The sequence below is a fragment of the Larimichthys crocea genome, chromosome VII, assembly GCF_000972845.2.
Source record: "Larimichthys crocea isolate SSNF chromosome VII, L_crocea_2.0, whole genome shotgun sequence".
NCBI classification, from domain to species: domain Eukaryota; kingdom Metazoa; phylum Chordata; class Actinopteri; family Sciaenidae; genus Larimichthys; species Larimichthys crocea.
In genome coordinates, this window is record NC_040017.1 from 13,690,451 (window position 1) to 13,706,307 (window position 15,857).

The 15,857-nt window shown below is 39.8% G+C and overlaps 1 protein-coding gene and 2 non-coding genes across 6 annotated transcripts; all 3 read left to right on the forward strand.

Annotated features, from left to right (window-relative positions):
- The first annotated feature begins 40 nt into the window (after positions 1 to 40).
- p2ry6 (pyrimidinergic receptor P2Y6) lies at positions 41 to 14,012 on the forward strand. 4 transcript variants are annotated; one of them, XM_019260975.2, is made up of 5 exons: positions 41 to 145; positions 293 to 390; positions 11,404 to 11,828; positions 12,340 to 13,005; positions 13,148 to 14,012. In XM_019260975.2, the coding sequence occupies exons 2-5, from the start codon at positions 343 to 345 to the stop codon at positions 13,158 to 13,160; spliced, it is 1,152 nt and encodes a 383-aa protein (XP_019116520.2). In that variant the 5' UTR covers positions 41 to 145; positions 293 to 342; the 3' UTR covers positions 13,161 to 14,012. The 4 variants fall into 4 exon arrangements, with proteins under 4 accessions (XP_019116520.2, XP_027136706.1, XP_027136705.1 ...); XM_027280905.1 differs by having other exon boundaries at positions 293 to 381; XM_027280904.1 differs by having other exon boundaries at positions 98 to 390.
- trnaa-agc (transfer RNA alanine (anticodon AGC)) lies at positions 7,799 to 7,871 on the forward strand. Its single transcript has one exon. It is a non-coding gene; the product is annotated as a tRNA-Ala (tRNA).
- trnat-agu (transfer RNA threonine (anticodon AGU)) lies at positions 10,887 to 10,960 on the forward strand. Its single transcript has one exon. It is a non-coding gene; the product is annotated as a tRNA-Thr (tRNA).
- Positions 14,013 to 15,857: the final 1,845 nt, after the last annotated feature.

Below are 15,857 nucleotides of genomic sequence, written 5' to 3' on the forward strand. Positions count from 1 at the left end.
ACTTACAGTTATTTGTGTGTGTGTGTGCGCGCGCGCGCGTGTGGCCGCGTGCTAACGGCGCGTGCGTGGTTCCGGAGTAGTGCGCGTGCGCGGCGTGGTCCAGTAGCAACAGTGAAACGTGCAGCAGCAGCAGCAGACACAGCATGTAGGTCCAGAGAAACAGAGAAACAACGCGTTTGAGCCACTTCTACTCGGTTTTTATTGATTTAAAGCAACTGAACTGAGGTTTCTTTACCACCACTTGTTTCTTTACTTGTTTCCCTCCTTGCTGAACTGCTCTCTGTTGTTACAGAGGAGACAAAAGGACGAGACTTCTGCCATGGATACGTCGCCAACTTGTTGATGTTGCCACTTTGTTTATTTTTTTCGCTGTCATTCAGGGTAAGTTGTGTAAGTTTTTTTTATTTATTTATTTCATGTTCTCTTTTTCTCACTCGTCCCTAAAGAACTGAAACGCATGAGAACATGATATTCCCATTGGGGAACAGCGTGGTGTTGTTGCCAAACACGCCTCCACATGGCATTTTATCTCTAGTATCATGATTAAACCTTCATATGTTTACTGTGACATCTGAAACTACAGCTAACAAACAGGTTTTGACTGACTCAAGACCCGAGTCTGGCAGGTATCTCTGTGTTATGGCTGGAGGAAGCTTTGTGCACTTTAAATCGGTCACTGCACATTTGATATGAGCTTTCCTGATGTGATCAGATGTGTTGCAGCCCTCCCAAAAAAAAAAAAAAAAATCAAATTCCTCAGTGAACAGACTGACAGGCACGGAGCCAGGATTTTGTCTCTCCTGGTGCTAAGGGGGGGCTTGACCGATAAGTGGGGGTGCTAAGAAAATAATGCTTTATAAGGAGGTTCTCGTTTTTTCAATAAAAGCAGCTATCATACACAGCACGAGCATGTTCAATATAAAAGTAGTTTTAACTGAATTTGGCCAAAGGATATTCAACAAACTAGTTAAGCCTAATACAAGTGACCGCAAGGCAATGCCAAAAATGTTTCACGTGCAAAGGTCGCCTGCCAATAAGCAGACAACACATCAAAAATGTAGTGTACTGTATTTTTTCCATATGCATAATTAATAATGACAAACAACCATGCATTGGCAACATTGTTTCGGATCACAGCATCATAACTTAAAGAAATTAAATGAATAACATAGGCTGTAAAGTGCACACACTAATGATTCGGATCACAGCATAATAAGGTCAAAAATGGAATTAATAATTCAATTAATTAATTAAAAATATGGCGGCATGCAAAGCAGGAAACAGTTTCCTTTGAAATACAATATTCCAGCCATTTGTAATCCTCATACCATCTACGATTGAAGTGGCCCTCCTGCTGTCCAACTTTCGTGGTTGGATAATGCAGAAGAAGAGGCCGCCTTGGTTCATCAGCAGGTGACTGGCTTCAGTCAGAGGGAGCGGTGTCTGTGTCAGCAGTGCAGCATGAAGCGATGGATTGCTCTGGTGCTTCTTCAGGACCTGGCTCACAAGTTCCTCTCTCAGAATCATTTTTCGAAACTCTCTCTTTTCCTTTTTCCTCCTCGGAGACATGGGTCTTGGTCTTCATTTTCATTCATCTTCATTGACTTTTTTTCTTGATCACAAAACAATCCATCGCAACGGACTGTACACGCTCCTCTCCCCTGGAATGGCTACTTGTGAACTTTTTAATGTTTTTTTAATTTAAGAAAAATAAATAAATAAAAATATAAAATAAAATGCTTGAGGGGCTATAGCACCCCCTAGCCCCGGTGTAACGCCGTCCCTGTTAAGACATGCTGCAGGGCAGTCCCGTCCCCAACCAGTCTGGAGCCCTAGGCAAGATTTAAGGTGGTGCCCCCTTTACATACATACACGCATAAACACACAAGAAACTAATTAGCTTTGCAAAACAAGTTGCTCAATCAAAACAGTAAACAAGAAGATAATAAATTAGAAATACAAATAAATAAATAACCCCCTCAGAGAGCAGGTACAGTCTAATCAGTCGGAGGATAATAATGATAAGGCTTTGCTATTCAATTAAATTAGCGTGGGCTTATTTTTTTATATCAAGAAATAATAGTACCAGTACCGCATGCCACGGCTGGCTCTGCTGCAGGGAGGCATGTCTCAGGGCACTGAGAGGTTTTACTGTACACAAACCAGGTGTGAATACCTGATGACAGCATAGCTGTGTGGATTTTGCAGGTACAGGTTTTGCAGAACATTATAATAAAAATGAACTGGAAAGATGCCAAATGTTTGCTGCTTGTTGCAGCAGCTCACGATATATAAAGGAGCCTAAAATGTTCCTGGGGAAACTGTCTCTATTCACGTGAACTGGTTGTACAGTTTTTCAGCTTGAGAAAACTTTAGCTGTTGTCAAGAGATTAAATTTAGCGTCTTGTTTACATTCACGAATTTTGACTGGACAATAATTTTTATATTATATATATTACATTGAATTTGACCATTATATACACATTTTACAGGAGAATTAAAGTTCATTTTAAAGGTCTTATCTATAGGCTAAGTATTTAAGTCCACTAGGGTCACCATTGTAAATATTTCGTTAGTTTCTTGATATAGTTGTCCTGTGCATTCAAGGGCAGGACCTCATTTTTTGTAAGGTTTAGCTTAAAACCAGAAGCTGCACTGTAATGTTGGAAACATTGTAAAAGAGGGGGAGAGCCAAAAGGTCGTCTGCATACAAAGCCAATTTATTCTCACTCGATACAAATCAGACTTCCCTGGATAATAAAAGCTCAAAACTCTGTTTGTTAAAATTTGTTCTTTAGGGCTGTTAAACAATGTTTTAATGTAATGAATAATTTTAGTCCCTGATCGCTTGAAGAGTTCAAAGGAGAAGGAGAATTAGAGTAAGGACAGGCCAGACACCATGTTCTGTGTTCATCTCTTCATATTCATGGGTACTGATATGAAACTTGTACCCATGATAAATAGCTTCGCTTTTCAATACAGTATCTGCCAACTTGGCTGTGTGTTCACAGAGCAGTCCTTTGTCTTTATATTTGTATGAGCCATCTGAGAATACCCTGCCCAGGGACAGTGTTGAGCAACACTGGGCTGTCACTGATATCCTAATGTATAACAGGAGACAGCATCCTCTCAGGTAGTGGAGGTGAGACAAAGATAGCTGCCAGCCCAAGTGCAGCAGAATATACTGTGACATCTGTGTTTGCATGTAGGTCTGCAGCTAACATTTTCTTTCGTGGTATAAATCTGGTGATTATTTTCTTGATTACTTTAATAATGTGGTCTTTACGATGTCAGGCGGTGAAAAAGTTGCAGTTTCCTAACAATGTCTTCAGATGACTTGATTTATTCGACTAGCAGTATATCATAGGTATTTTTTCAACTAGTGACATCAACGATAGAAAAATAGCGAGTTGAGGTTTTTTTACTAAGCTTATATTGCACAACTTTACCGTCAAACCTTGTCAGCAAGGAAATTACCTAATTCCAGTGAAAACGGACATCACAACTAAGAGTCATTCAGATGGACTGTTGTGTAAAGGCCACTCATCGCGGGACTTTCGCATGATTACTCTGTTTTTATTAAAGAGTCCTCTTTGCCCGGCTTCAGTGGGTGTTTTGTCTGTCAGGTTGGGAACACACTAATGTGACACTGATTTAGAGACAGAGATTTGATAGAGGGTTAGAGAGAGAGAGGGAAGCAGGACCATAGTTAAATGCACAGCATTATCTCACTGAGTAAATAACCAAGAGCTCAGTGGCAGCCATCCCAAAAATGCCAGCCAAATGGCTCCTTTAAAACATGGTAGTTTTAATGCAGTTTTCCAAAGATTTATTGGACTTCGCTGGTCTAAGTTAGATTTACAGGAATCACTGCTGTAATTCGTCTTAGTTGGGAACCATAGCAGCCAGCGCTAATGTTGAAAAACTACAGTGTAATTCTCCCAGATTGTCAGAGATGCATTGGTGGAATCACTCTGTCTTCGTGTTTTACTGACTCTGCTTTTACTAAAGCCACATTCACGTTCCCACTGCACCACAAACCCATGACAACAGCCACCACAAGGCACAGGGTAACTGCTATTTACTGCTTTGTTAAGCTTTTTGCATCAACAGAGGTGTTTATTAAGCTGTTACAGCAACTTACTGCAGCTTATGTTTGGGAAAAAAAACATGTTTTTCTATCAACATTTGAAGAAACCAATAACAACTACCATCCAAGAGAAAAAGTAGTTTGAAATATTTGTGAGTTACTGTGATATTTGCACATAGTTATCAACAACCCCTTATTATTCTAATGATAAAGTAAGAGCAGAAGCACCAGATAAACAAAAAATAGATAAACATGTCCAGGAAGACACACTGAAAGAATGTGAAACAAATTGACAATTTAGTTGAAACTTGAGAGAAGGAATCTTGTAGTGCAGTCGCATTTAGGTTTCGTTGCCTGATCCACCACAGTCCTGTTTTTGTAATTTACTTGTTTCATCAGAGCTGCATTCACTTCCCTCGTGTGTGGAAACTGCAAGAGTCATGTAGAGAACAGCCTGAACTGCTGTCTATCAGTCTGCACACGCTTAATGAAACCGCCAGTCCAGATTCTTACCACAACACGCATCAACATGTCTATACACAAGTTGCGGCAAATGGTTACCAACACAGAGCTGTCTTTTGTCCCCTGCAATTTTGTGTGTGTAATCTATATCATTTTTGAATAGAGCTGCACCGATCTACTTTTTTTCGGTTGAAAATCTGATTCCAGTACATGAATTTAGATAGCTGCAGATACAAACAACATTGTTTCATTAATAAGCAGCGTGCCTCACTGTGCAGAGGAGACTGGGATCATTGTTTTATGTGTAAGACAACATCAGGCTGGACATTACTCTCCCAACTCTGTGCAACAAAATACAACAAATGCAAATAAAATGAAACAACAACAAAACAAATACATATATAATTTACTAAATTGTTATTTAGAATGAAAACAATAATTAGATACTATTCTAAAATCGTTAGCCGTATTGACCTTTGTCTGAAAAATCCCATATTGGTTGGTCTCCAGTCAGTTTCTCCATCACGTATACGTTAATTTTAATGATATCGAATGATGCCTGTGTACTCGAATAAGCCATCTGTACTTGGTAATTGGGGATAACTTTAAGCCTCAATATCATTTGAATGGGTGAGTTTAAAAAAAGTCCCAAACTGTTGTCTGAACCAGGCTGTTTATTTCTGCTGTGAAGTTGGATTTTGGCTGAGTGTTGACTCACTTCTGCAGCCTATCTCAAGCGGCCACTCGAGGAATTACAGTTTTTAGCACTTCCACTTTGGCTTCATTTTACAGCACCAGAGGTTGCCGCTTGAGCTCAACACACAATGTTATAGAAGTGTGATTTAACTGCATTGATTTGTCATTCTTCCTCAGCAAATAGCTGGTGACCACTCAATGATGTTGTGCATCACTGTAGCGGGCAGCATGATCAGTACCGTACAATAACAGCGAGCAGGTGTGAGAGGTATAAGTGGGGGAAAAATAGATAATCCATGCTCTCTGTGGAGAGTTTATACGTTATTTATTATTTATTACCGTTGACTGATTGCAGTTGAGCGTCACACAGCAAGTAATTGTTTTATTCTCCCTACGCCATATGGCAGGCAGTGTGCTTGTGATGAACATCAGCTTTCCTCATCGCACGCATGTATCTATTTATGGTGCAGCTGATTGGTTTAAAATGTCCCCTGTGCTATGGCCACAGTGCCAGTCCTTAGGGGTGATTGACTCATATTAGCTTGCACCATATTAAGCTAAGACAATTAGTAAAGTGTTTTGTTATGCCTCCGTGGCTGCAGTTTCAATTTTGCAAAAACACTTTGTGGCCATTATTCAACTCCTTCATAACTTATGAGATTGTAACCATATTTCACAATTGGTCGGACGCTGAATTGATGACACTTGAAACTGTGGTGATTGTAAAGATCTTCTGCGCTTTCCAGGTTGTAGACGTGTGTGAAGCATCCATGCTTTCTTTGCAACAACGTCCACATTTGAAGCATTGTGTGCTGTCATGGCTACAACTGCAATGAATTGGACTCTGTTTTTTGCTTCTATCAATAAACATTTACATGGATTGACAGCAGAACAAGATCAACAAAGCTTAACAAAGTCAAGCCAGAGTTATTTAGCTATCATAAATCCAAATTTGCCTCAAGGAACTTCACAATCTGTACAGCAAACAACAACCTCTGTCCTTAAATCCTCAACTCAGTCGAGGAGCAACTAATTCTAGTTTTCTTCTAATTAGGACAGAGAGCTGTGACCGTGTGCGCAGAATGCAGTTGTGTGTATTTTACCACTGCAGCTGCGTCTGTCTTTGTTGGGAAAATAAACTAGTGTTTGTTGTTTATCTCATTAAAGAGGATGTCTATGTTTGTGTGCTGATGTCGGCATGCATGTTATGTACGTGCAAGTCTGCATTGAATGCCTGTTTTTGTATGTGTGTGTGATTTTCTTATTTTTTTTTTATTTCCTTCCTGGTCATGTGCCATTTTTTTGATTGCAGCATGTGTGTATACACATGAATTAATGTGTGTTATATTTGAGCAGAGCTGGGAGCACGCTATGAACCATTAATTAACTTGGCCAGGGACAGTAGAGATCGGAGATGGGAAAGTAATTAGGGTTAAATTGTTCCCTGTTTTCTCTCCTAAACTCAACATCTCCCTCCTATAATTCTGTGTGTGTGTGTGTGTGTGTGTGTGTGTGTGTGTGTAGATTACATTTAGCCTTCAAACTATTTAGGTCAAATATTTTCAGCCTCTCAAGTGTGACAATTAAATGTGTTTCTCTGTTAACTGATTAGTATTTTTGGTTTTGAACTATTGTCTCAAGAAGACAGTCAATAAAAGATAAGAAAGATATCATCTCGGAGATGATCTTGGAGATTGTAATAGACATCGTTTTGAATGAACAATGAATCAAATCTTCATTGATAGATTCATAGGATTAAATATATTAGTAGCTCTCAGTTAATTCTTGCTAATTTACTCACTTATAGTTGATATACAGTAGTACATGCATTAACTGTGTTGACCACCTAGGGCAGCAAAACATATTCACATATTAGGCCTATCACTTTTTAATTGTTTGAGGGGATTTAAGTGCAAAGGTTCAATCCTTTAAACTCTGTTTTGGTCTCCACCAACTACCTAACGAAATATCTGGCCCTCCATTATGTTCGCCTGCTATTCGCTAATTGTGCGTGTCGTTTAGTTAGATTAGCACATGACAGTTGCCTGTTGTCTGGAAACAGGAGCTGCAGTAGAGCTGCCAGTAATTCTCTGTGGTTTTGTTACTGTGAGCAACACTTCACATTATTCACGTTACTCATAGTCATTTGTTGACCTTGTCAATATTAATAAAAACATGATTAGTGCGGCTTTATGGTTTGTAGGTGTCAATCTGTCCATTGTGTGTATGTTTCTGTCTGTTACTCTCTTGCCAGTGTCTGTAGCAAAAATCATCATGTGGTGTTTGATTTACAACCCTGTTTGTCTTACGTTCAGCTGTTAATCTCCTTGTTAATGTCTTGCAGTCGCATTCCTGCAGGTTTATAAATAATCTTGTGTCACCATCGGTTGAGCCTGGCAGGCGTGACGGCACAGAGTATGCAGCAGCGTGTCTCTCGTGTCAAAGCATGTGTGGAACAGATATAAACAGTGCTGAGTGAGGCTGCCAGTAATATCAGCCCTGAGGAGGAGGAGGAGGAGGAGGACTGTGGCTGTATGGTGTCTTCTTGCAGGGGAATTAGCTCAAATGGTAGAGCGCTCGCTTAGCATGCGAGAGGTAGCGGGATCGATGCCCGCATTCTCCAAGAAACCTTTTGACTGTAGATGCAAACAGTGCAATGCTTTTAAGGGAAGAGGATTTCAACAGATTATCATACGTCCTCATGAAAGAGTGGTGTTGTCTTTGATCATATTGCTGAATGTTCGGGTGTACAGTATTGCCCCTGCAGTGTAGGTAATCTGTAGTCTTTGCTCATCGTAACATTTACAATCAGACAAATCTCAGAGAAAATGGTTGCGTACTGCCAGAATCAAGCTCCAGAGATTTCAAAGATTTTAGCGAAATAATAATAGAACTACAACACCTTCAGTACAGTACGTTAGAGTATTTTAGTTTTCCCATGGAAAGAATTTAATGAGAAGATGTATGGACAAGTTTCAGGAAACCTGCCTAAATTCGACAGCTATGTGGGCAGAAAAAAAAAAGCTCCACTGAGTCATAGAGCTAAAGGTGATGACTCCCTCACACCCACAACGACACAGCCCAATGAATTCCTGCAAATGTCGGTGAGCAACGGTTTAATTACTGTTTGCTATTAGTGTCCCGGTGAAGTAAGCGTGGCTTGAAATGACTTCACTACACACACAACTTTCCATTTAACATTATTTGGTTGTTTTTCAGTTAAGTTTGCTTAACTGAAAAGTCACTAAATCCTTCAGTTTCTTCTAGAGCACTTTGAATCACATTTGATTAGCTTGAAAGGTGAGATATAAATAAAGTTTGATTGATTGATTTATAGTTGGAAACCACCACAGATGTTTGAGGCATCTATGTGAACACAGATCACTAAATCATTTTATTTCTTTTTAAGGACTTGGCAACATCTGTAAGCTAATTTTTCTTAAATATGCCGACGACAAATATTGACTCTGGAGTCATTCTGCGGATATCTGTCTGTCTGTGTTTCTGTGCTTTTAATGTGTTTATGTATTATACTGATATTAAATGAAGATTAATGCCAGTTAAGAAATGGATACGCCGAGGAATGATAAGTATCTCTGAGCAAACACTTGACTCAGAAGCCATCAGGCACACACAAACACACAAATATGGCCTGTAATTATTGTTCACTCTCTGGAGTGTTTGAAAATTGGAAACATGACACGCATGAAACATACAAATCCTCAGATTTCAGGAGCACTCTTTGTGTGTTGTTCTATATGATTGGACACTTTTACAGCAGAAACTCAGTCATCATTAAGGCCACACAGAAACAATACATGGCTGTTAAATCATTTTTCAATTGGTGAATAATTTCATTTAAATCCATTTGGAATTAACCTTTAAAGTCAGTAGTCAACCGTGGGTTATGATTTGGGCTTATTCATACCAGTTTATCCTGAGCTTCATGACAAATTTTGATAAAGTAAAGTACAAAGCCTGTTCGTGTTTTTTTGTTGGCTGATCTAGCCCACTTCATTTTGTGACATCTGTACAAAGCAGGCCTAAATGAAATTGGCGATGAGTTAAAGTAGACCAGATGGACGCTGCAAATCTGTATACTACCACGAATGATTAAACAGATCAGGAAGAGGTTTGACATTTCTTTTTGCCCCTTTCCCCTAATTAATTTAAAAAGAAATTGACACTCAACACTTCATTATTTTTTCATAAACAATATCCTCTTCCAGTCATATATGATTATCTCCACCACAGTGGAAGTCCTAATGAGGCTCCTAAGGATATTCTATATGGATATCAGAGCTGTGCTTGCTTCAGTTTGCAGATGACAGCTGTTACTCCTGCTTTGCTTCGTTATCAGCGTTATCAGTGAGATTGTAATGTAACAGGAAACATTGCAGTGTAATACTACAGTCGAAGGAGACCTACAAATGACCTCTTTAGCCTTTGAGCAATATGAATATAAAGTTTTGGTTTTATGTGTCACTGCTTGCTTGGTGACATAACAGCATATGCACGCCAACGTTACAAATACCAACACGCACCAAGTGACGCAACTCCACAAACAAGAGCCACCATCGTCTTAGCTGCACATACGGAAAGTTACAGGTTACACGATTTCAGCTTTAAAAAACAACGTCAGACAAAAAAAGGTGGTGTTCATTAGAGATGGTTGCACCACTAAAGGCAGGTCTGAACACAAAGGCTGCCCATAAAAGGCACCTCTGGTCGAGCCCCACAAGAGCGCCCCTCTTCCATCATAAAATCTCCTGCATGTTTGACACACTGTGAATCATGGAGTACATCGCTTTCTACACTTTGTTTTCAGAAAGTTGCGTGACCGTCATGATGTCACAGGGCTTTAAAATAACCAAGAGAGTTGGTCTCACAAATAAAATTACGCTGTAATTGAGTCATCAGTAAATAAAGTGAATCGTTTCATAGTCCTGCCCTCCTCCTCCTCCTTCGCTCCAATTACAGAAATTATGAAATCAGTGTTCTCAAGAAAACACTGTTCACCCACACGGAGGTGTTAACTTCAAACACAAACACGTTCTTACAAACCCACAGACTCAGTGCATGCACACACTTTTCGGCTGTAGTTGTGAAACGCCATGAGTCACGGTCTAACAAGGCTTCGCGGGAAGCGGCTTATGCCAGCCGCTTACTCGCCCACATGCTGCCATGAAGGAAATGGATATGATTGATGGTGTTGGTGGGAGCAGACTAATGGAGATTGTTGATCAATCTCAATCTGTTCCAGACAGCGTGAGTTGTGAGTGGGAGAGCAATGTCTGAGTCTGCAGTGGTTTTCATTTCAAAACTCGCAGCTGTCCAGCTTCCACTTGTTATGAAATGACGGTGGGATTCAATTATCATAGTATAATGGGTTGGCTCGCATTTTATTGCCATTATCCCAGGGCTGTTTTTTCTAGTAAGAACCTAGCAATTACTACCACTACTACTACTTAACACCCAGGTTGGGGTCATAGGGTCATACTTATATTGCATTTACTACTTCAGCTGATGGTATTACTGCTTTAACTTAGGTAATTTAAATACTTATATGTTTTTATCTAATATATCCTTATTATAGCCTTGTATCCTTGTTTAATATTGCATCTTGGTGTGTTCACAGGGCGCTGTGGCTTAGTTGGTTAAAGCGCCTGTCTAGTAAACAGGAGATCCTGGGTTCGAATCCCAGCAGTGCCTTGTTATGCAATTTCCCCTCTGGTGATCGATACAAGTTTATCTTATCACGACTGAGAGTTCATGAGGCCCTTTCGCTGCTCTAGTATCAGATGGTTAATTGAACCTGATAAAAGAATTTCTCTATGTGAAGTCCAGTGTTTCATGTGATGTTGGACATGCTGAGGACAAATCAAACAACAACTGATCTCATGTGCCCTCTGGTGGAGGGCGTGTCGTCAAATGGACACTGACAAACTAAAAACAGTGTTTTCAGTGCATACACAAACATGTATGACACATAGACAATGTATAATGCACACAGTTTTATGTTGAATCTGTTTGTTTGCTTATTTGTTTTTACCTGAATTTAAGTCTGTGTATGTTACATCTGTTATGTATGTTAAAATATTGATATCATCAACAAACTAACATCCCCGTCATATCTCTTCCTGTCTATCCTCTAGAATGTGAAGATGCCAAACTCTTTCCCTACGGAAACGTTAATCTCAAAAAGCTTCTCTTTGGACTTCTACTCTACCAGCGAACGCCCTACAGAGCTGTATACAGACGCCAGTGACGGTAACATCAGCAACATTAGCGGGACAGGCACCTCTTCCTGCACCTACAAGGAGGACTTTAAGCGTATTTTACTCCCCGCTGTGTACACCTTTGTCTTCGTGCTCGGCCTTCCTCTCAATGCTGCCGTCATACTTAAGATATGGAAGACTCGACCCAATCTGTCCAGAAACAACATCTATATGCTGAACTTGGCCATCGCCGACTTTCTGTATGTGATGTCTCTTCCCTTGCTCATCTACAACTACGGCAGTCATGACTACTGGCCCTTTGGCGAGTTTGCCTGCAAAATGGTCAGGTTTCAGTTCTACAGGTGAGATACTTGACTGAATATTGGCTGGTTATCTCTGTATACAGCTGTGTGTTGAAAGTATTCCATCATATCTGAACTTACTTGGTCTCAGTATGCTTCAAAGGATCTAAGTTGTTTAACCACCTAAAGGCAAACGTGAAGGTGGAGTAAAAAATCTCCACAGAGGGAGCTGAGATACATTTTACAAATAACAGCACTGACTTTTTGATAGTCTCTCATGATGTTTCATGTGGTTGTAAACATGAAAAGTGGATACGTGAAGCCATTCGGTACATATTAGTGGGCAGACACTTTGTTTGAAGCATGCTGAGACCTCGTTAGAGCTTCACACATCTTGGGCAGCAAGTTTTGTATAGTCATATGATTTTTCCACTTCTACACAGTTATCTCCAAATAAACCATTTATGTTCATGTGTATGAAAGAAGCAGCACTGCACTGAAGTACAACAGATTGCAGCTTAATAAGATTTAACTTTAAAAGTATTTTCTCTCTCTCCTTTTCCTGTTTTAGTAATCTCCACGGCAGCATCCTCTTCCTCACCTGCATCAGTGTGCAGCGCTATGTGGGCATTTGCCACCCTCTTGCGATGTGGCACAAGCAAGGTGGTCGCAGGATGGTGTGGTGTATCTGCGGAGGGGTATGGCTGGTGGTCATCTGCCTGTGTTGGCCAACTTTTCGCTTCGCTGCCACGGGAATCCAACGCAACCGCACAGTGTGTTACGATTTAAGCACGCCGGGTGATTCACTACACTACTATCCTTACGGCATGGCTCTCACCTGCCTCGGCTTCTTGTTGCCTTTTATGGGCGTGATGGTGTGCTACTGTCGCATGGCCCACATCCTCTGCCGCCCGGTGTCATATCAGGGTGTCTCCATAGCGACAGGGGAGAAACGGGGCAAGGCCGTGAGGATGATCATTGTGGTGGCGACAGTATTCTGCATAAGCTTCCTGCCTTTTCACCTCACCAAGACCATGTACCTGGTTATCCGTACTCTGCACGCACCCTGCGAGACAAAAAACTTATTTTCAATCATCTATAAGAGCACCAGGCCGTTTGCCAGCATGAACAGCTTTCTGGACCCCATTCTGTTTTACTTCACCCAGCCACGCTACCGCCAGAGCACCAAAAGGTTTATGCTTAAAGTCACCACCCTGAAGGACAAGAGCACCAACGTGTAAGTGAACAGTAGATCAGTATAACTTAAACCTTGTTGCTATAAAAGTAGTGGATTCTAGGATGCTGCTAAGTTTATTTTAATAGGTTTCTTTATGCGTGTTTTAATGTAAACTGCATCCTGTGCCTCCCGTTTTTTTTAGTGCCTTTGTTTGATAGCAACAACTGTGGCAAAGCACCAGCCACGAGTTGGAATTGAGGCCAGAACCGGGCCACTGTGGTAAGGACTCAGCGCCTATGTACCATGCACCTTCCTAAAAGGGTCTAAAAAGGTTTTGGAGGTACTGGCATCAAGAAGCCTTCTGAAAGTCAACATGAAGGTTTTAATCTTAATAATATGAAAAGCGAATATAGACTGAGAAAACTATGTTTCCAGAGCTGAAAATGAAAATTTTCTGTTCTGTACATGCACTGTACATACAAATGCTGATGATACTGTCAGCAGACCACCGGGGCATTCACATCGCGCTTTGTTCCTGATATCTGTGAAAACTTTTCTCTTTTTATTTTGTAAGTAAATATTTTTTTTATTTTATTTCTGTTCTACACTGTGAATAAAATAAACCACAGTGCAGTGGTTAGCACTGTCGCCTCACAACAGGAAGGTTCCTGGCTGGGGCCTTTCTGTGTGAAGTTTGCATGTTCTCCCCCGTGTCTGCGTAGGCTCTCTCCGGGTACGCCAGCATCTTTCCACAGTCCAAAGACATGCACTTAATAGGTTAATTGATTTTAATTTTAAATTGCCCGTAGGTGTGACTGAATAGTTGTTTGTCTCTGTGTGCCGTGAATAAAGCACATGTGTGTATAAATGTGGCAGGTGGATTAGAAATATTGTTTGTTTGCATTTTTATTTTTAGCTTTCTACTGTATCTATAGCTTTCTACTGTTTTATCCCCTAAAAGGGACACAGTTCAACATTATTCAAGCTGTAAGTCTTGATGTTGCATGTTTTTACCACTGGATGGCGTGTGCTCCCCACTGCCGTAACTGCACTGCACTGAAATGACTCTATAAAAATGGTATGGTCATTAACAGACTATCCATTAAGGATTAGATCTGACAGTAGTTACTACAGTCAGAGATAAACGGATGCCAAGAAAACTTAAATAGGTCCATAGTTGTACCAACACTGTGCCAATGCATCCTTATCAGATGCGCTAAATCCTTCACGGGAAGGAAAAATGCAATTTATGTGCTTGAGGGCTTGGTCTAAATTAAGGCCCAACCCTGTGGTTTTTCCACTTCCTGCGGGTGTGTGAACCCTTCCCAAGAAAACACCTCTGCTGATGAAAATTTGGTGTTGAGAGATGATAGAAAACTATAAGAGAATAGAGACATTTTACTCTTAAAGAGTTGCTCTACAGTCCATGTGAAATGTTTAGTATTTGGTACCATTTGAAATACTCTCATCAGATACAATCTGAATGTGTACAGTCCACACAATGGATGATATATCATATACCAATTAACTGAGTAACTGAGTTTATGATTTAGTCTGTACTGATGTGTAGTAGTTTGCTGTTGTTACATATTTTCATTTTAATTTAACTTAATTCGCAGTTTAATGTTTTTCCCAATTACTCTGTATGTTGTCCTGTCTCAGATCCACACTGTAAATGTATGTAATATGTAAACAGAGCTGCAGGAGTCTTAAGATTTGGTAAACCTTGCACAAATTCAACCTGATTTTGCATTACAGTTACACAGGTAATTGTGACATACACATGAATTCTGCTCATAAAATGGGCTTGAGGGGGTTAGTTTAATGCTGAATGTCAAATTAAACTAAAATTAAAAAAGTGATTATGTATCCTGAGAAAACAAGACTTTAAATAAATCTACCTGTATCTTTTGAATTGCCCTGAAGACAGCCTGTAGGCAGCTTCACTACCTAACGCTTGGTTCAAACTTGCAACTGCAGTTTGAGTTTTGCTTGGGAAGAAGTCTTGTGAATATCGGCTTAATGTGAACGTGTAACTTTGATGTGTTTTAAACACGAGGATTATTTTGACCAAAATATGAGGTCACAAGCTTTCTGTACAGCATGCATATTCACTGTATGTAGGTCTTGTTGTTTATGTGTCTGTTTGTTCAAGTGTTTGTCGTGTCTGTTTTATTTTTCCTCGACTGCCTGAAATGTGTCATGTGTGGTCAGTTTAGAGATTCAGATGTCGATGCACTGTGCCAGCATATTTATGTCAATCAGTATTAATTAGAAGAATTCTTATTTTTGTAAAATATTGTAACACTGAGTAGTATCATGAATAAAAATGTTATTTTTGTTACATAGATATAATTATACTAAAGTGAAATGTATGGGTTTTTTTTTTGCTTGTTGAAAATGTTTGAAAACAGCCATTAAAAGAAGTCATGCAGCCCGATGTGAATGTCTTTACTTCATTCAGATAAAAGTAATGTTCTAAAATGTTCCTTTCTTTTTCACAACACAACATGAACACTGATATATTTGGCAACATTTGTAGTCAAGTGGATTTTGAAGAGATGACCCTCAAAAAACAAAACAACGCTTATACAATGAACTATAAAGCTTCACTGTATCGTTGTTTTTTATAATTAGCCCGTCAGCATGTATATTATATGTATATGTCATACACTCGTGTGATGAATTTTACTTTGATGCTTAAATTTTTTCAGTTTTGTTGACTGTCAGAGAGGTAATATTTCTACTTTTTAAGATTGTAGTGAGTGCTGTTGTTGTACAGGAGTGCGTTATTTTGAAAGGTGCTTCTATGTATGATGCAGTCCAGTTTAACACCACTGCAAACTACAACCTCAATAATAAACATGAAGTTAAATTAAAACCTCTCGGACAGTGTAAATTAAAACTGAGCA

Excerpts from the sequence above, each read along its gene's own strand:
- p2ry6 (XM_019260975.2), top strand. The coding sequence starts at position 343 with ATGTTGCCACTTTGTTTATTTTTTTCGCTGTCATTCAGGGTAAGTTGT. Across the intron at positions 391-11,403 it reads TGTCATTCAGGGTAAGTTGT|AATGTGAAGATGCCAAACTC; the intron begins GTAAGTTTTTTT and ends TCTATCCTCTAG. Across the intron at positions 11,829-12,339 it reads GTCAGGTTTCAGTTCTACAG|TAATCTCCACGGCAGCATCC; the intron begins GTGAGATACTTG and ends TTCCTGTTTTAG.